The sequence below is a fragment of the Electrona antarctica genome (assembly GCF_951216825.1).
Source record: "Electrona antarctica genome assembly, chromosome: 22".
NCBI classification, from domain to species: domain Eukaryota; kingdom Metazoa; phylum Chordata; class Actinopteri; order Myctophiformes; family Myctophidae; genus Electrona; species Electrona antarctica.
In genome coordinates, this window is record NC_136805.1 from 1,879,616 (window position 1) to 1,900,031 (window position 20,416).

Sequence of the window (20,416 nt, forward strand, 5' to 3'; positions counted from 1 at the left end):
GTGTGTGTTGGGAGAGACGAGAGAGATTGATAAAGAGCAGGGGAGACACGCTGATATCTCAAAGGTTATTTTTTAAATTAATTGGAAACAAATGGTCCGGATGTTCGCTCGGGAATTCCTGCCGAAGTTCGAGTCCAAAAAAAAGGGCTAAGGTACAGCCTTAACACACACACACACACACACACACACACACACACACACACACACACACACACACACACACACACACACACACACACACACACACACACACACTCAGTCAAAAATAAAATTCATGAATGCCTAACTAACACATTCACACTTCACTATCCCAGTCCTTCACCACAAAGTTAGATACACGTGCAGCGTCCTTTTCTGTTGAAAATCCATATCATTATTTATGTATTCGTCCACATCTGTCAAGAGGATAGAACACAAAAAAGAGCTCAAGAGCGTGTGCGTGTGCGTGTGTGCGTGTGCGTGTGCCTGTGTGTGTGTGTGTGCGTGTGCGTGCGTGCGTGTGCGTGTGTGTGTGTGTGTGTGCACGTAAACACACTGAGTGCCTGTGTTTTGGGGGATAGGAGTGACATACAGAAACATTATAATCAATAATAAATGCATTCATGCAATTTCAGCTTCTTTACTAAAAAATCACAACCGTGTGAACTGAGTGGTGCAACCCCCCCCCCCCACAACAGCGCCCCTACTGGTACTCATAGTCATACTGGTGCTCATTAACGTCACACACATAGGTGAACACGGACATTGCTGTTCCTTGGAGTGGTTGCACCACTCAAAAAAATGGGAAAAGACCATATGTGTTTCTGGTCATATTATTGTCCACTCTATGGCAGATTAGCAGTCCAGCTAGTTCTAGTACTAGTAGTTTTTACTAGTACTAGTAGTTTTATTTACAAGGATCCCCTTAACTCTGAGTGTTATGGGTCCATTTGGTTCCATTTGAACACTCCCAGAGTTACACACCTGTTATGGTCATTCAAGGCTATCTCTGTGTGTGTTGCTGGTCATATTATTGTCCAAAGAAAAGGTCCCACATACTGTCAGACACTTGAAAAGGTCCCACACACTGTCAGACACTTGAAAAGGTCCCACACACTGTCAGACACTTGAAAAGGTCCCACACACTGTCAGACACTTGAAAAGGTCCCACACACTGTCAGACACTTGAAAAGGTCCCACACACTGTCAGACACTTGAAAAGGTCCCACACACTGTCAGACACTTGCCAAAGTGTTGCTCTTTAAAGAGTAACGTGTCTGACAGTGTGCGGGACCTTTTCTTTGTTTTTAAAGATACCCTTTTTAATGTATGCTCTATTTCCCTACACACCTGTCACTATAGCCTTCTGTGGTGTGCATCGGCCTTCTGTGGTGTGCATCGGGCCTTCTGTGGTGTGCATCGGCCTTCTGTGGTGTGCATCGGCCTTCTGTGGTGTGCATCGGCCTTCTGTGGTGTGCATCGGCCTTCTGTGGTGTGCATCGGCCTTCTGTGGTGTGCATCGGGCCTTCTGTGGTGTGCATCGGCCTTCTGTGGTGTGCATCGGCCTTCTGTGGTGTGCATCAGCCTTCTGTGGTGTGCATCGGCCTTCTGTGGTGTGCATCAGCCTTCTGTGGTGTGCATCAGCCTTCTGTGGTGTGCATCGTCCTTCTGTGGTGTGCATCGGGCCTTCTGTGGTGTGCATCAGCCTTCTGTGGTGTGCATCGGGCCTTCTGTGGTGTGCATCGGGCCTTCTGTGGTGTGCATCAGCCTTCTGTGGTGTGCATCAGCCTTCTGTGGTGTGCATCGGGCCTTCTGTGGTGTGCATCGGGCCTTCTGTGGTGTGCATCGGGCCTTCTGTGGTGTGCATCGGCCTTCTGTGGTGTGCATCGGCCTTCTGTGGTGTGCATCAGCCTTTTGCTAAAAACACATTATTGTCCACTCATTTTGTGTGTCCGTGGCAAAAAAAACAATGTTTACAACAATGTCCACCACAAGCCAACATGGCGACGACCCCTGATTCAGTCTTTCTCTCTCTTTTCATTCAGAAGAAGTGGTTGTGCAGGTATTGAGGGCTCTGTCCCTTTGACTAGATCTAGTTAAATTCATTCAGAAGAAGTGGTTATACAGGTATTGAGGGCTCTGTCCCTTTGACTAGATCTAGTTAAATTCATTCAGAAGAAGTGGTTATACAGGTATTGAGGGCTCTGTCCCTTTGACTAGATCTAGTTAAATTCATTCAGAAGAAGTGGTTATACAGGTATTGAGGGCTCTGTCCCTTTGACTAGATCTAGTTAAATTCATTCAGAAGAAGTGGTTATACAGGTATTGAGGGCTCTGTCCCTTTGACTAGATCTAGTTAAATTCCCATTGATATTTACTTAACACTGGACTCTACTCTGAGCCATCCCAAACTAGCAAAGTGTGTCGGAAATTGTCATGGCCTTTAGGCCGAGAAGTAGTTGAATCAGTTGGTTTTGGGAGGACTGAAGCTTAGATTTTAGTGACATTGAGATGTGGGAGGAGTCGGATGACTCCTGGAGGTGCAAGCATAGTCCAGAATAGCCTCGTATGACTGCTTTTTCGTCATCTTTTTGACCAAAATGTATCAACGGCCAATGAAGAGCCCCAGGAGCCCTTGTCAGGGCCTCAAACACAGTACGGCACGGTCCAGGTTCCCTGAAGGGCCCCTGGCTGAGAGCCAAAGGCCCCTGGGCCGTGGCCCCACCGGCCCAAAGACTGATTTGGCCCTGGACTCTCCAGCAGGAGTCTTGAGGTTTTGTTGACAAAAGATCCTAAAATCCTGCCCAAAAATATTGCTCTTTGTTCGACTTTCTTGATCACTTTTTATGCAATTCTTTGTCATGATAGAATACACCCCAAATTGGTAACCTCTTGTTTGCTTAAGATTGTCTCTCTCTCTCACTCACCCCCCCCCCTCTCTCTCTCCCTTCTCTCTCTCTCCCTCTATCTCTCTCTCTCTCTCTCTCTCTCTCTCTCTTACCCCCCCCATCTCCTCTCCCCCCTCCAGTGTATAACTGACCTCCACAGGTCAAAGGGCATCAACTCGTCCCGTGACCTCCCGGACTCGGTGCTGACGTTCGCCCGACGCCACCCTCTGATGGCGAGCCAGGTGCAGCCGCTGGGAGGAGGGCGCCCCCTGCTGTTCAAGAGGAGCGTCAACTACGTGAAGATCGCCGTGCACGCGGCGACGGCCGCCGACCGCAACGTCTACACCGTTCTGTTTTTGGGGACTGGTGAGTGATGTGACCGGAGCCCTTTCTGGGCGGGAACCCGTTTTGGTGTTCTAAGCGTTATGTTATAGTCCGGCAGATGGGATGGACGGGGGGGAAATTCGGGTATAAAGTCTTTTTTATTGGCCTAAAATATTGTCTATATACATTCATTCATGAATCCACTTGCTGACCGGCTGTCGGTATTGGGCAATCTTTTTATAGGGGTTTCTTGTGACCCTACCATTAACATCCTATGGCAGACAAAAATGTAAAAAATGTCAAACTTTCCTTATGCTTTAAGTATAATGTGACAATGTGTCAAACTAGGGGGTTTTCATGATTCTGAATCCATTCCAAGCATTAGTTTTGCACAAAAAACACTATGGCTGTTTTTAGGAAATAGCGAAAATATTTTCGGGGCGCAACCCAGCAGTCTTTATCTACTGGAGATAGCGGTGTGTGACATGGATTTCGAAACAAATTAGCTCACCGCAAAATCGAGTTCGACTGCGTTCGAATTCAGGAGACCTCTCAGTTGACGGGTAAAAGGGCAGGGGCTGAAGCCCCCTTTGATGTCTATGTGTGCACGTCCCTGCATGTGTCTCATGTGATGTCCTGATGACGGCTGGCTGACATGTCCTCTGTCTCATGTGTCTCATGTGTCTCATGTCCAGATGACGGCTGGCTGACATGTCCTCTGTCTCATGTGTCTCATGTCCAGATGACGGATGGCTGACATGTCCTCTGTCTCATGTGTCTCATGTCCAGATGACGGATGGCTGACATGTCCTCTGTCTCATGTGTCTCATGTCCTGATGACGGCTGACATGTCCTCTGTCTCATGTGTCTCATGTCCTGATGACGGAAGACATGTCCTCTGTCTCATGTGTCTCATGTCCTGATGACGGCTGACATGTCCTCTGTCTCATGTGTCTCATGTCCAGATGACGGATGGCTGACATGTCCTCTGTCTCATGTGTCTCATGTGTCTCATGTCCTGATGACGGCTGACATGTCCTCTGTCTCATGTGTCTCATGTCCTGATGACGGAAGACATGTCCTCTGTCTCATGTGTCTCATGTCCAGATGACGGATGGCTGACATGTCCTCTGTCTCATGTGTCTCATGTGTCTCATGTCCAGATGACGGATGGCTGACATGTCCTCTGTCTCATGTGTCTCATGTCCAGATGACGGATGGCTGACATGTCCTCTGTCTCATGTGTCTCATGTGTCTCATGTCCAGATGACGGACGGCTGACATGTCCTCTGTCTCATGTGTCTCATGTGTCTCATGTCCAGATGACGGATGGCTGACATGTCCTCTGTCTCATGTGTCTCATGTCCTGATGACGGCTGACATGTCCTCTGTCTCATGTGTCTCATGTGTCTCATGTCCAGATGACGGACGGCTGACATGTCCTCTGTCTCATGTGTCTCATGTGTCTCATGTCCAGATGACGGACGGCTGACATGTCCTCTGTCTCATGTGTCTCATGTGTCTCATGTCCAGATGACGGATGGCTGACATGTCCTCTGTCTCATGTGTCTCATGTCCTGATGACGGCTGACATGTCCTCTGTCTCATGTGTCTCATGTGTCTCATGTCCAGATGACGGACGGCTGACATGTCCTCTGTCTCATGTGTCTCATGTGTCTCATGTCCAGATGACGGATGGCTGACATGTCCTCTGTCTCATGTGTCTCATGTCCTGATGACGGAAGACATGTCCTCTGTCTCATGTGTCTCATGTGTCTCATGTCCTGATGACGGCTGACATGTCCTCTGTCTCATGTGTCTCATGTGTCTCATGTCCAGATGACGGCTGGCTGACATGTCCTCTGTCTCATGTGTCTCATGTCCAGATGACAGCTGGCTGACATGTCCTCTGTCTCATGTGTCTCATGTCCAGATGACGGATGGCTGACATGTCCTCTGTCTCATGTGTCTCATGTCCTGATGACGGCTGACATGTCCTCTGTCTCATGTGTCTCATGTCCTGATGACGGAAGACATGTCCTCTGTCTCATGTGTCTCATGTCCTGATGACGGAAGACATGTCCTCTGTCTCATGTGTCTCATGTCCAGATGACGGATGGCTGACATGTCCTCTGTCTCATGTGTCTCATGTGTCTCATGTCCTGATGACGGCTGACATGTCCTCTGTCTCATGTGTCTCATGTGTCTCATGTCCAGATGACGGACGGCTGACATGTCCTCTGTCTCATGTGTCTCATGTGTCTCATGTCCAGATGACGGATGGCTGACATGTCCTCTGTCTCATGTGTCTCATGTGTCTCATGTCCAGATGACGGACGGCTGACATGTCCTCTGTCTCATGTGTCTCATGTCCTGATGACGGCTGACATGTCCTCTGTCTCATGTGTCTCATGTGTCTCATGTCCAGATGACGGACGGCTGACATGTCCTCTGTCTCATGTGTCTCATGTGTCTCATGTCCAGATGACGGACGGCTGACATGTCCTCTGTCTCATGTGTCTCATGTCCAGATGACGGATGGCTGACATGTCCTCTGTCTCATGTGTCTCATGTCCTGATGACGGAAGACATGTCCTCTGTCTCATGTGTCTCATGTGTCTCATGTCCTGATGACGGCTGACATGTCCTCTGTCTCATGTGTCTCATGTGTCTCATGTCCAGATGACGGCTGGCTGACATGTCCTCTGTCTCATGTGTCTCATGTGTCTCATGTCCAGATGACAGCTGGCTGACATGTCCTCTGTCTCATGTGTCTCATGTCCAGATGACGGATGGCTGACATGTCCTCTGTCTCATGTGTCTCATGTGTCTCATGTCCTGATGACGGCTGACATGTCCTCTGTCTCATGTGTCTCATGTCCTGATGACGGAAGACATGTCCTCTGTCTCATGTGTCTCATGTCCAGATGACGGATGGCTGACATGTCCTCTGTCTCATGTGTCTCATGTGTCTCATGTCCAGATGACGGATGGCTGACATGTCCTCTGTCTCATGTGTCTCATGTGTCTCATGTCCAGATGACGGCTGGCTGACATGTCCTCTGTCTCATGTGTCTCATGTCCAGATGACGGATGGCTGACATGTCCTCTGTCTCATGTGTCTCATGTCCTGATGACGGATGGCTGACATGTCCTCTGTCTCATGTGTCTCATGTGTCTCATGTGTCTCATGTCCTGATGACGGATGGCTGACATGTCCTCTGTCTCATGTGTCTCATGTCCAGATGACGGATGGCTGACATGTCCTCTGTCTCATGTGTCTCATGTGTCTCATGTCCAGATGACGGATGGCTGACATGTCCTCTGTCTCATGTGTCTCATGTGTCTCATGTCCAGATGACGGATGGCTGACATGTCCTCTGTCTCATGTGTCTCATGTGTCTCATGTCCAGATGACGGATGGCTGACATGTCCTCTGTCTCATGTGTCTCATGTGTCTCATGTCCAGATGACGGATGGCTGATATGTCCTCTGTCTCATGTGTCTCATGTGTCTCATGTGTCTCATGTCCAGATGACGGATGGCTGACATGTCCTCTGTCTCATGTGTCTCATGTGTCTCATGTCCAGATGACGGCTGGCTGACATGTCCTCTGTCTCATGTGTCTCATGTCCAGATGACGGATGGCTGACATGTCCTCTGTCTCATGTGTCTCATGTCCTGATGACGGATGGCTGACATGTCCTCTGTCTCATGTGTCTCATGTGTCTCATGTGTCTCATGTCCTGATGACGGATGGCTGACATGTCCTCTGTCTCATGTGTCTCATGTCCAGATGACGGATGGCTGACATGTCCTCTGTCTCATGTGTCTCATGTGTCTCATGTCCAGATGACGGATGGCTGACATGTCCTCTGTCTCATGTGTCTCATGTGTCTCATGTCCAGATGACGGATGGCTGACATGTCCTCTGTCTCATGTGTCTCATGTGTCTCATGTCCAGATGACGGATGGCTGACATGTCCTCTGTCTCATGTGTCTCATGTGTCTCATGTCCAGATGACGGATGGCTGATATGTCCTCTGTCTCATGTGTCTCATGTGTCTCATGTCCAGATGACGGATGGCTGACATGTCCTCTGTCTCATGTGTCTCATGTCCAGATGACGGATGGCTGCACCGGGCGGTGGAGATCGACGGGGAGATGCACATCATTGAGGAGCTGCAGCTGTTTGATAAGAACCAACCCGTGGAGAGCATGGTGTTATCTGTACCCCTGGTAGGTTATGGTCTTATTTGTACCCCTGGTAGGTCTCTATGTACCCCTGGTAGGTCTCTATAGAGAGAGCATGGTGTTATCTGTACCCCTGGTAGGTCTCTAGATAGAATATGGTGTTATCTGTACCCCTGGTAGGTCTCTATAGAGATAATATGGTCTTATTTGTACCCCTGGTAGGTCTCCATAGAGAGAATATGGTGTTATTTGTACCCCTGGTAGGTCTCCATAGAGAGAATATGGTGTTATCTGTACCCCTGGTAGGTCTCCATAGAGAGAATATGGTGTTATCTGTACCCCTGGTAGGTCTCCATAGAGAGAATATGGTGTTATCTGTACCCCTGGTAGGTCTCTAGATAGAATATGGTGTTATCTGTACCCGTGGTAGGTCTCCATAGAGAGAATATGGTGTTATTTGTACCCCTGGTATGTTCAGTTTGTGAATACATCAAAGATCATGCGTTTATAATCCATTTCTATTGGGTGAAGCCTTGTCCTGGAAGAGACGTCATCAGGCGGTCTCCGACCTTCTTAGAGTGTTTCAACCCTCAACCACGACACTCTCCAGTTGGCGGGTCGAGCTGTGACTGGTCAAATCACTGCCCCTCTCATCCAGGCTTCCAGCTATAGATGAATCCACAGAGGGGGGAGGGGGCGCAGCCATGCATCAACGAGGCGCAAACCGGCACCGATCAGCCACACCCGGCCAACAGGGCACTGCATCCATGGAGCGGTGCCCTGCCGGCCGGGCGCAGCCAAAACCAGTGCTCACCACACCCCAGCAACCGCCGGGACATCAGGCACTGGGAGGTCTCTAGGACTGTGGTCTGAGTGTTCTTGGGGGACATCAGGCACTGAGAGGTCTCTAGGACTGTGGTCTGTGTGTTCTTGGGGGACATCAGGCACTGAGAGGTCTCTAGGACTGTGGTCTGTGTGTTCTTGGGGGACATCAGACACTGAGAGGTCTCTAGGACTGTGGTCTGTGTGTTCTTGGGGGACATCAGGCACTGAGAGGTCTCTAGGACTGTGGTCTGTGTGTTCTTGGGGGACATCAGACACTGTGAGGTCTCTAGGACTGTGGTCTGAGTGTTCTTGGGGGACATCAGGCACTGAGAGGTCTCTAGGACTGTGGTCTGAGTGTTCTTGGGGGACATCAGGCACTGAGAGGTCTCTAGGACTGTGGGCTGTGTGTTCTTGGGGGACATCAGGCACTGGGAGGTCTCTAGGACTATGGTTTGCCTCCTGCCTAGTGTCCTACGTCTCATCAGACAGTGCGTCTGTGCGGTGTGCATGTGTCCGTCCTTGTCCACACTTGGCCTTACTCTGGTGTATTTGAGTGGAGGGAGCCTTCTCTGCGTCTGTGTCACTATCGTTCTATCGTATAGAAATCTGTACCCCCTGGTAGTTTCATATTTATACAGTATACTCAAAAGTACTCCAATGTTCTACTCAAGTAAAAGTAGCAATACAAAAATACCCCGTTACAAAAGTCACTTGAGTAAAAGTGCAAAAGGTTTAACATTAAAATGTACTTAGAGTACCAAAAGTAAAAGTACTCATTATACAGAAGAAGGTCGTGTTTTATTCAAAATGTAGGCTATGAAAATGTTTTGAAAATAGCAGATCAGCTATTTTCAAATTGTCGAGATGTATATAGGGCTGAAGTGTTGTACTTATTCTCTGTAATGATCTGTTCCTATTGCTTGATTGGTTGATTGATTGATTGAATATTTTATTGGCAGAAATGTAAAATGTACAGTAGCCTACAGTCAAACAGTTAGTCAAAAAAAAAGACCTTGCAGTCTTGTTTCCATTCGGGTCCTGGGTATTCAATTCATAATCATGACGTAATAAAAAAAAATCACACTTGTGTGAAGTGAGGGGCACTCTTATCATCATACATCACTTGGTCCTCCCACATCTCAAGCGGTGTCCATAGATGGACGGACACGCACGCGCGTGCGTATCATCGTACATCATCATGACAGAACACAGCGATTTGCTCAGACGCACATGACGTAAATTCTCGTTTCATTGTCAACGGGAATCTCATGTCAATGGGAATCTCGTCCTACACTTTGTGTAGGATGAAAATAGCCGATTTGCTCGTCTACATCAGGGGTTCTCAACGTTTTTGTCACGAAAAATCGTGATTTTTTTTTTTTTTTTTAAGATTTTTTTTTTGAAAATAATTTGGGGACCCCCTAAAATAATTTGGCGACCCCCCGAGGGGTCGCGACCCACGGGTTGAGAACCCCTGGTCTACATCACTGCATGAAAAGAGGAGTTAACGGGCAATTGTGGGCACTGTATTTTTCCCGTAAACCTCAAGTTTAGCAGCATATACAGTTAATATACGGTAATATACAGGTGTGATGGTACATATACAGTTAATATACGGTAATATACAGGTGTGATGGTACATATACAGTTAATATACGGTAATATACAGGTGTGATGGTACATATACAGTTAATATACGGTAATATACAGGTGTGATGGTACATATACAGTTAATATACGGTAATATACAGGTGTGATGGTACATATACAGTTAATATACGGTAATATACAGGTGTGATGGTACATATACAGTTAATATACGGTAATATACAGGTGTGATGGTACATATACAGTTAATATACGGTAATATACAGGTGTGATGGTACATATACAGTTAATATACGGTAATATACAGGTGTGATGGTACATATACAGTTAATATACGGTAATATACAGGTGTGATGGTACATATACAGTTAATATACGGTAATATACAGGTGTGATGGTACATATACAGTTAATATACGGTAACATACAGGTGTGATGGTACATATACAGTTAATATACGGTAACATACAGGTGTGATGGTACATATACAGTTAATATACGGTAACATACAGGTGTGATGGTACATATACAGTTAATATACGGTAACATACAGGTGTGATGGTACATATACAGTTAATATACGGTAACATACAGGTGTGATGGTACATATACAGTTAATATACGGTAACATACAGGTGTGATGGTACATATACAGTTAATATACGGTAACATACAGGTGTGATGGTACATATACAGTTAATATACGGTAACATACAGGTGTGATGGTACATATACAGTTAATATACGGTAACATACAGGTGTGATGGTACATATACAGTTAATATACGGTAACATACAGGTGTGATGGTACATATACAGTTAATATACGGTAACATACAGGTGTGATGGTACATATACAGTTAATATACGGTAACATACAGGTGTGATGGTACATATACAGTTAATATACGGTAATATACAGGTGTGATGGTACATATACAGTTAATATACGGTAATATACAGGTGTGATGGTACATATACAGTTAATATACGGTAATATACAGGTGTGATGGTACATATACAGTTAATATACGGTAATATACAGGTGTGATGGTACATATACAGTTAATATACGGTAATATACAGGTGTGATGGTACATATACAGTTAATATACGGTAATATACAGGTGTGATGGTACATATACAGTTAATATACGGTAATATACAGGTGTGATGGTACATATACAGTTAATATACGGTAATATACAGGTGTGATGGTACATATACAGTTAATATACGGTAATATACAGGTGTGATGGTACATATACAGTTAATATACGGTAATATACAGGTGTGATGGTACATATACAGTTAATATACGGTAATATACAGGTGTGATGGTACATATACAGTTAATATACGGTAATATACAGGTGTGATGGTACATATACAGTTAATATACGGTAATATACAGGTGTGATGGTACATATACAGTTAATATACGGTAATATACAGGTGTGATGGTACATATACAGTTAATATACGGTAATATACAGGTGTGATGGTACATATACAGTTAATATACGGTAATATACAGGTGTGATGGTACATATACAGTTAATATACGGTAATATACAGGTGTGATGGTACATATACAGTTAATATACGGTAATATACAGGTGTGATGGTACATATACAGTTAATATACGGTAATATACAGGTGTGATGGTACATATACAGTTAATATACGGTAATATACAGGTGTGATGGTACATATACAGTTAATATACGGTAATATACAGGTGTGATGGTACATATACAGTTAATATACGGTAATATACAGGTGTGATGGTACATATACAGTTAATATACGGTAATATACAGGTGTGATGGTACATATACAGTTAATATACGGTAATATACAGGTGTGATGGTACATATACAGTTAATATACGGTAATATACAGGTGTGATGGTACATATACAGTTAATATACGGTAATATACAGGTGTGATGGTACATATACAGTTAATATACGGTAATATACAGGTGTGATGGTACATATACAGTTAATATACGGTAATATACAGGTGTGATGGTACATATACAGTTAATATACGGTAATATACAGGTGTGATGGTACATATACAGTTAATATACGGTGATATACAGGTGTGATGGTACATATACAGTTAATATACGGTGATATACAGGTGTGATGGTACATATACAGTTAATATACGGTAATATACAGGTGTGATGGTACATATACAGTTAATATACGGTAATATACAGGTGTGATGGTACATATACAGTTAATATACGGTGATATACAGGTGTGATGGTACATATACAGTTAATTGCGAACGCAGTGAGCATTTACTATGAGACCCAGCAGATCACGTCTGTGTGTGTGTGTGTGTGTGTGTCACGCTGTAACACCACCCGCCCACCACCAGAGGGCGCAGCTGTATCACACACAAAAACACACACACATGCACGCACGCACGCACACACACACGCACGCACGCACGCACGCACACACACACAAAAAACTTAACTTAAAAAAAAACTTAACTTAAAAAAAAAAATTAAAAGGAAAAACGCACACACAAAAAAAACTTAAAAAAAAAATTAACTTAAAAAAAAAATTAACTTAAAAAAAAAACTTGAAAAAGGAAAAACGCACACACAAAAAACTTAACTTAAAAAAAAATTAACTTAAAAAAAGACTTAACTTAAAAAAAAAACTTCAAAAGGAAAAACGCACACACACAAAAAACTTAACTTAAAAAAAAAATTACTTAAAAAAAAACTTAAAGAAAAAACTGTGTGTTTGTGAGAAGTGAGGGGCGCTCTTATCATCATACATCACATTCTGTGGGGCACGGTGGCACAGTTGGTAGTGCTGTCGCCTCACAGCTAGAAGGTCCTGGGTTTGATTCCCGCTCGGAACGCTGTGGGTGCTGGCGGCGTGTCCTCTCCTCCGCGTCATCAGTGCCCATACCCGAGGCGGGGTTGGCGAAAGGGCCCTTCTGTGTGGAGTTTGCATGTTCTCCCCGTGTCCCCTAGGGTAGGTACCCTCACAAAAAACATGCAGTAATCCTGGTCTCTAAACTGCCTCCCCCTGGCCAGCCGGGGCGCCTGATGGAGGGGAAAGGAACTGGTTGGAATAACGTGTTCCTTCCACGCGCTACGTCCAACCAGGGAAACTCCCCCCTGTCAGGTGTAAAGGAGCAACTTGGACACTCAGGCATGAAGGAAGCATGAGTTAAAGTCCGTTGCTCTCCCCATGTCCCCCATATATGGGGACTAGGTTGGCGGAGGGTGTGTAGAGCCCAGGATCACATTAGATAATCGAGACATGGGTGAAAAATGGGTTACAAAATCGTGGGATAAAAAATATTGTTTAAAAAAAAATACATCACATTCCGTGCTCAGCCAATCAAATCATCACATTCCGTGCTCAGCCAAACACACAAAGATGGGCATAGGAAGAAAATAAACTGTGCATAAGAGCGGCTGCACCGATCAACAAAATCACACTTGTGTGAAGTGAGCGGTGCCTTTCATGATGATGATGATGATGTACAATGATGACAACGTCGTCATAATTCAGCCAATCAAATCATCACATTCCAACAACGGTTGGGGGGAAAAAGAAGGCGGTTATAGAGACTCTAGTCACCTGACTAAGGGAGGAGTGATCATTTCCTCTGCCTTGGGCCTGCTGAAAGGTGGATCTTCAGAACTGTTTTAAAGACACCAGTGATTTGCATTTTTTGAGGGAAGAGGTCAGGGCATTCCACACTTGGACGGCAGTGCTGTAGAAGGAGAATCTTTTGAAAGTGGGTGGTACCAGACCGTTGTTCTCGCTCCCTCTAGTATTGTGGCTGTGGCCGGATACCAGTTCCCACCTGATGTCGTGTGGGAGTTCGGACTGATCCAGATCGTACTGGATAACCGATAGCTTGCATAGCGTCTTAAGACTAGGACTCAAGTCTAAGACGTACAGGTCAACGGGTGTGTACCATCGTTTGTATCCAAAGAGGATGATACGTTCTCCCACCATGCCACCGCACATACCATCCATTGGACCTGGGCCTTTCCCTTTGGGCTCAACCTTATTCCAAGAGAAGATCTCTGGACTGAATTTCCACAGATCATTGAAGGTCTGGTCGACCGTGCAGCCACCAAATATGTACAGCTCGCTATTGTAGGAAAAGGCTGAATGCTGCCAGCGTCGTTCTGGAAGAAGCTGTGCAGAAGGCGTGCTCAGCCAGAGGTTGGTATCTGTGTTAAACACTCTGAACTTGTTCCTGTTCCCCGTGCCCCCGAATACAAACATCATGGTCCCAATTATGGTGGCAGAGTGATCTGATGATAAAGGTGGTTGAGCTCCTCTGGTGTTAATTAAAGCCCAGACCATCATGTTGGTGTCCAACTTGTAGATGTCATTAGTGTGTCCAGTCAGCTCGGTGTGTCCTCCATGGATAAACATGACCTTCCCCAAGACACAGGCTGAGTGGCCATGCCTCGCCTCTGGAACAGCTCCAGAAACCCTGCTGGGTTTGAACCATCTATGGGCGTCCACATCAAATGCATAAAGCACATTGTAGTACTTCGTTCTCGAGTACTCCCCTTCCCAGCAGCCTCCCCAGATGTAGACTGTATCTTCTATCAGCACAGCTGTGTGGCCGTAGCGCATGGAGGGAACCTCAAGGTGACCGTCTCCTCTTCCAGGATTCACTGGAGGTAACTTCTTCCAGCATAAAGACACTGTGTTGAAGACATGGACGTCAATCTGATCCAGGTGGTTGTTGGTCCCTCCATAGTAGCCTTGAAAGGAATAAAGTTTGTTCCTCACTGCTACAGACGCACTATAGGCTTGCTTTGGTCCTCCTGCTTTGGAAACAGTCCAAGACAACATCCCTCTGTCTGTCTGTCTTTCTGTCCGTCTGTCCGTCTCTTTCTCTCCCTCGGTGTGAACAGTCACTTACAACACGGTGCATCATCTTATATATTCTGGTGTGAAATCACACGCAACACAAACTGTTACCATGCACGCCTTCAACGACGCCCATTTGCACATCTTTTCTGATCTGCACCTTTCTACTCTGGCAATGTTTTTTAAACGGCTACCTTTCAGCATAGCAGTCTTTCAACACAGAATGGTGACAGAACATTCACCTGTGTCTGGCATCAGCCCAGACACAGGCTAGACAGACGGAGGCCACAGTCATTGACAGGAGTCAACAACTGTGAACGACTTGAGAAGTTTCCTCCGAATTCTAAATCAGCTCGGCAAGGTGGTGCTGCAGCTTGGCCGAGACAGATAATCCTCTCTCTGCGAGATCTCCTGTCAAGAAAGAACTGCTGGTTGTGGAGGCGTCAAGCAGGGTAAGACCTTTCAGGATCTGAACGATGCACTGACGTCTGCACTAGTCCTGAGGCCTCAAACCACACCAATGCATGTGTTGGGGTTTCATGATATGCAATCTGCCCGAGTTTGGATGAGGAAAGTGATGATGAATATCGGGTGACAATTTGTCACCCTCACCCATAGCCTTATCATCATACATCATCACATTCCGTGCTCAGCCAATCAAATCATCACATTCCGTGCTCAGCCAATCAAATCATCACATTCCGTGGTTCAAACAAACACACAAAGATGGGCATAGGAAAAAAAAACTGCATAAGAGCGGCTGCAGCGATCAACAAAATCACACTCATGTGAAGTGAGCGGTGCCTTTCATGATGATGATGATGATGTACGATGATGACAACGTCGTCATACTTCAGCCAATCAAATCATCACATTCCATGCTCAGCCAATCAAATCATCACATTCCGTGCTACAAACGCATTCCAATGCTCAAGATACACATACACACAAAGCTGTGCATAGGAGCGACTGCACCGCTCAAACATATATGTACAGGTTGGGGGGGAAAAAGAAGTTTGTTATAGAGACTCTAGTCACCTGACTAAGGGAGGAGTGATCATTTCCTCTGCCTTGGGCCTGCTGAAAGGTGGATCTTCAGAACTGTTTTAAAGACACCAGTGATTTGCATTTTTTGAGGGAAGAGGTCAGGGCATTCCACACTTGGACGGCAGTGCTGTAGAAGGAGAATCTTTTGAAAGTGGGTGGTACCAGACCGTTGTTCTCGCTCCCTCTAGTATTGTGGCTGTGGCCGGATACCAGTTCCCACCTGATGTCGTGTGGGAGTTCGGACTGATCCAGATCGTACTGAATAACCGATAGCTTGCATAGCGTCTTAAGACTAGGACTCAAGTCTAAGACGTGCAGGTCAACGGGTGTGTGCCATCGTTTGTGTCTTCCAAAGAGGATGAAACGTTCTCCCACCATGCAACAGCACATACCATACATTGGACCTGGGCCTTTCCCTTTGGGCTCAACCTTATTCCAAGAGAAGGTCTTTGGACTGAACTTCCACAGATCATTGAAGCCCTGAACGTCGTTCGTGCCACCAAATATGTACAGTTCGCCATTGTAGGAAAAGGCTGAAGGCAGCCAGCGTCGTTCTGGAAGAAGCAGTGCAGAAGACGTGCTCAGCCAGAGGTTGGTATCTGTGTTAAACACTCTGAACTTGTTGTAGTTCCTGTACCCTGTGCCCCCGAATACAAACATCATTGTCCCAATGATGGTGGCAGAGTGATCTGATGATAAAGGTGGTTGAAAGCCTCTGGTGTTAATTAAAGCCCAGACCATCATGCTGGTGTCCAACTTGTACATGTCATTAGTGTGTCCAGTCAGCTCAGTGCGTCCTCCATGGATAAACATAACCTTCCCCAAGACACAGGCGGAGTGGTTGTACCTCGCCTCTGGAACAGCTCCAGAAACCGCAGGCTTGAACCATCTATGGGCGTCCACATCAAATGCATAAAGCACATTGTAGTACTCTACCCAGAAGCCTCTGGGTAGAGTATCTTCTACCATCACAGCTGTGTGGCCTTCACGCCTGCATGGAACCTCAAGGTGACCGTCTCCTCTTCCAGGATTCACTGGAGGTAACTTCTTCCAGCCTAATGACACTGTGTTGAAGACATGGACATCCATCTGATCATGGTCGCTCCCTACAAAGGAGTACACCTTGGCTGCGTTCGAATTCATTCCCTATGCCCCATATAGTGCACTACTTTGGGGTTCCGCCATTTTGTTATAGTGTCCGAATATGTAGTGAGCATTTTTGCACCCTAATGTAGTGGACTGAAGTATCCCACAATGCACCGGGAATTGTAGGGACCATCCGATGGTCACTACAAAAACACAGCGAAGCAAATATGCCCCATAATGCATTGCGCAAGCTCGCCCTTGAGCGCACATGCACGCGTTTGCGCGCACGTGCGCTGCTTCTGCATGCATGCGCACATTGCGCTCCAACTCAGAAGAGGCAGAAGTTGAACCAGCGAAAGAAATCAACACAAATGTACTTTTAAAACTTTCGTTTCCCCTCTCTTTTCTTCCCTGGCGGATCTCGAAGCTACAGATCTCGAGACAAATGATCTGTGCATTTATTTGCAATTGTTTTATTTTATTTATTTATAATAAAACAATTCATTTGCAATAGTATTACTAATCTGAACCCTTCTGACAGCTGCCCTGCTGGCCTATTTGACTCCTATGCTGCATCAGAACCCTATTCTATCAGCTGCCTCGTTAGTCTATTGGGCTGTTACGCCGCCTTTCAAACCATCGTTCATGGCTTCACGGTTTCGCGCCCTGCTGCCGACACTACTTTTACAACCGCAGACTTTTTTATTAGTTTTTGGATTAAGGTTGGTGAGGTTGTCATTTATGTGCTAAAGTCAAATATATATTTTGTACATGCATGTGAGACATATTAATTGTGTCTCCGAACATATGTTTTATTAATACTAATTAATTCCTGCCATTAAAACATATATGTTATCTAACATTATTTCATTGAATTGCGCTAAATACATTAAAACTTCATTATGTAGGCAGCAATTTATTGGACTGCTGTTTCTGTTAACGTCCGTATTGTGAGCAGAGCTTGTAGATCGGCTACTTTTGGTAATTCTTTACCAAAAGTACCCGATCTACAAGCTCACAACACGAACGTCGCGTTGCTTATAGATCGGCTATTTTTGCCGTATCCCCCCCCCCCCCCCCCCAGGATTAGCGGGGTTCATAATCATGCTGCTGATATTTTCATATTGTCAAGGTGGTGCACTGTTTTCATATTGCTGGATAATGGATATAATATTAATGTATTGATAATAATCATAGGCCTATGTTATTTTAAAAGAATAACCTTTTTATCATCATTTCAGCAGCAGCGTTTTGACTGGTGTCAGTTGATTCTTCATATCCAAATGAGTGAAACGGCGGGATGATATGTTTATTTTTCATACAGTTCTTTATGAGGCATCTGAAAAAACCCTATGGGGATTACAATGCAAATAAAAAGTACAGAACCCGCGGACCTATAGCGCCCTCTACCGATATTGACGTCGGAGTCGGTGCTCCCCATACAGGGAGTATTGTCCGAATTCATCACTATTTGAGTCCACTGAGTCTGGGTCCCCGTATGGGGAGTAGGGAACAACCCTAGCAATTCGAACGCAGCCCTTGTGTCCGACTGTCACCGCAGCATTACTGTCTGTCCCGCTTTCCCGCTTTCTCCTTGGTCACTGTCCAGAAAATCATATCTCTCTCTCTGTCTCTCTCGCTGTCCTCTCTGTCGCTGTTCCTTTCCTCTCTGTGTCAAGTTGTCAACTCTCTTTCTCTATGTCTCTCTCTGTATCGGCCTCTGCAATTAATTCGTCCTGCAGCACATTATATATGGAGACCTGATTTTGATGTGACATCACACACAACAAACCGTTGCCGTGCCTGCCTAACGTTGCCCATTTTGGTGAACAAACTTCGCGAGGACTGCAGGACTTGTGCAATCCTCCCGAAATGCTGCAGGACTTGTGGTTTTAAATGCTGTAACCATGTGGTTTTAATGGTTCTGCAATGAATCACATCAAATTAAAATAAGCTATCTCTGAGAATGGTATGTGAGTGGTTTGTATTGAACTCATTTGTCGCCGAGACCATCTTTTGACGCCTTTACCTACTTGGGTCTTCGTCACTGAGACGTCTTTCTGATATATATTTTATTACGGTCCACTACTCTGTTCTGCACACGCTCGTAACACTCCAGTGTGCGATGGAAACAAACGGGGGAAAAAATGTAATGGAAAAGTCAGCTGGCTTACGCTGTCTATGGGAACAGAGTTTTTAGAATCCTAATATATCGGATTCTTCTTCCAGGCTGCGTTTTTGATCAAAATAAGCTTGATTTGCGGCTGAATCATTGTGTCTCCTCTGTGACAGCACAGTGTGTCTGAATCATGTTGTCTCCTCTGTGACAGCACAGTGTGTCTGAATCATTGTGTCTCTGTGACAGCACAGTGTGTCTGAATCATGTTGTCTCCTCTGTGACAGCACAGTGTGTCTGAATCATGTTGTCTCCTCTGTGACAGCACAGTGTGTCTGAATCATTGTGTCTCCTCTGTGACAGCACCGTGTGTCTGAATCATTGTGTCTCCTCTGTGACAGCACAGTGTGTCTGAATCATGTTGTCTCCTCTGTGACAGCACAGTGTGTCTGAATCATGTTGTCTCCTCTGTGACAGCACAGTGTGTCTGAATCATTGTGTCTCCTCTGTGACAGCACAGTGTGTCTGAATCATTGTGTCTCCTCTGACAGCACAGTGTGTCTGAATCATTGTGTCTCCTCTGTGACAGCACAGTGTGTCTGAATCATTGTGTCTCTGTGACAGCACAGTGTGTCTGAATCATGTTGTCTCCTCTGTGACAGCACAGTGTGTCTGAATCATTGTGTCTCTGTGACAGCACAGTGTGTCTGAATCATGTTGTCTCCTCTGTGACAGCACAGTGTGTCTGAATCATGTTGTCTCCTCTGTGACAGCACAGGGTGTCTGAATCATTGTGTCTCCTCTGTGACAGCACAGTGTGTCTGAATCATTGTGTCTCCTCTGTGACAGCACAGTGTGTCTGAATCATTGTGTCTCCTCTGTGACAGCACAGGGTGTCTGAATCATGTTGTCTCCTCTGTGACAGCACAGTGTGTCTGAATCATGTTGTCTCCTCTGTGACAGCACAGTGTGTCTGAATCATTGTGTCTCCTCTGTGACAGCACAGTGTGTCTGAATCATTGTGTCTCCTCTGTGACAGCACAGTGTGTCTGAATCATTGTGTCTCCTCTGTGACAGCACAGTGTGTCTGAATCATGTTGTCTCCTCTGTGACAGCACAGTGTGTCTGAATCATGTTGTCTCCTCTGTGACAGCACAGTGTGTCTGAATCATGTTGTCTCCTCTGTGACAGCACAGTGTGTCTGAATCATTGTGTCTCCTCTGTGACAGCACAGTGTGTCTGAATCATTGTGTCTCCTCTGTGACAGCACAGTGTGTCTGAATCATTGTGTCTCCTCTGTGACAGCACAGTGTGTCTGAATCATTGTGTCTCCTCTGTGACAGCACAGTGTGTCTGAATCATTGTGTCTCCTCTGTGACAGCACCGTGTGTCTGAATCATTGTGTCTCCTCTGTGACAGCACAGTGTGTCTGAATCATGTTGTCTCCTCTGTGACAGCACAG

General features: G+C 45.6%; 1 protein-coding gene across 1 annotated transcript in view; it reads left to right on the top strand.

Moving 5' to 3' along the window:
- The window catches only part of sema4gb (sema domain, immunoglobulin domain (Ig), transmembrane domain (TM) and short cytoplasmic domain, (semaphorin) 4Gb), a gene marked incomplete at its 3' end in the record, with an annotated part of 131,937 nt that overhangs the window by 98,765 nt on the left and 12,756 nt on the right, over positions 1-20,416 (top strand). Inside the window, exons 10-11 of the mRNA XM_079493460.1 lie at positions 3,008-3,233; positions 7,315-7,430. Coding sequence (XP_079349586.1) covers positions 3,008-3,233; positions 7,315-7,430 — 342 coding nt within the window. The remainder of the gene's footprint in view (positions 1-3,007; positions 3,234-7,314; positions 7,431-20,416) is intronic.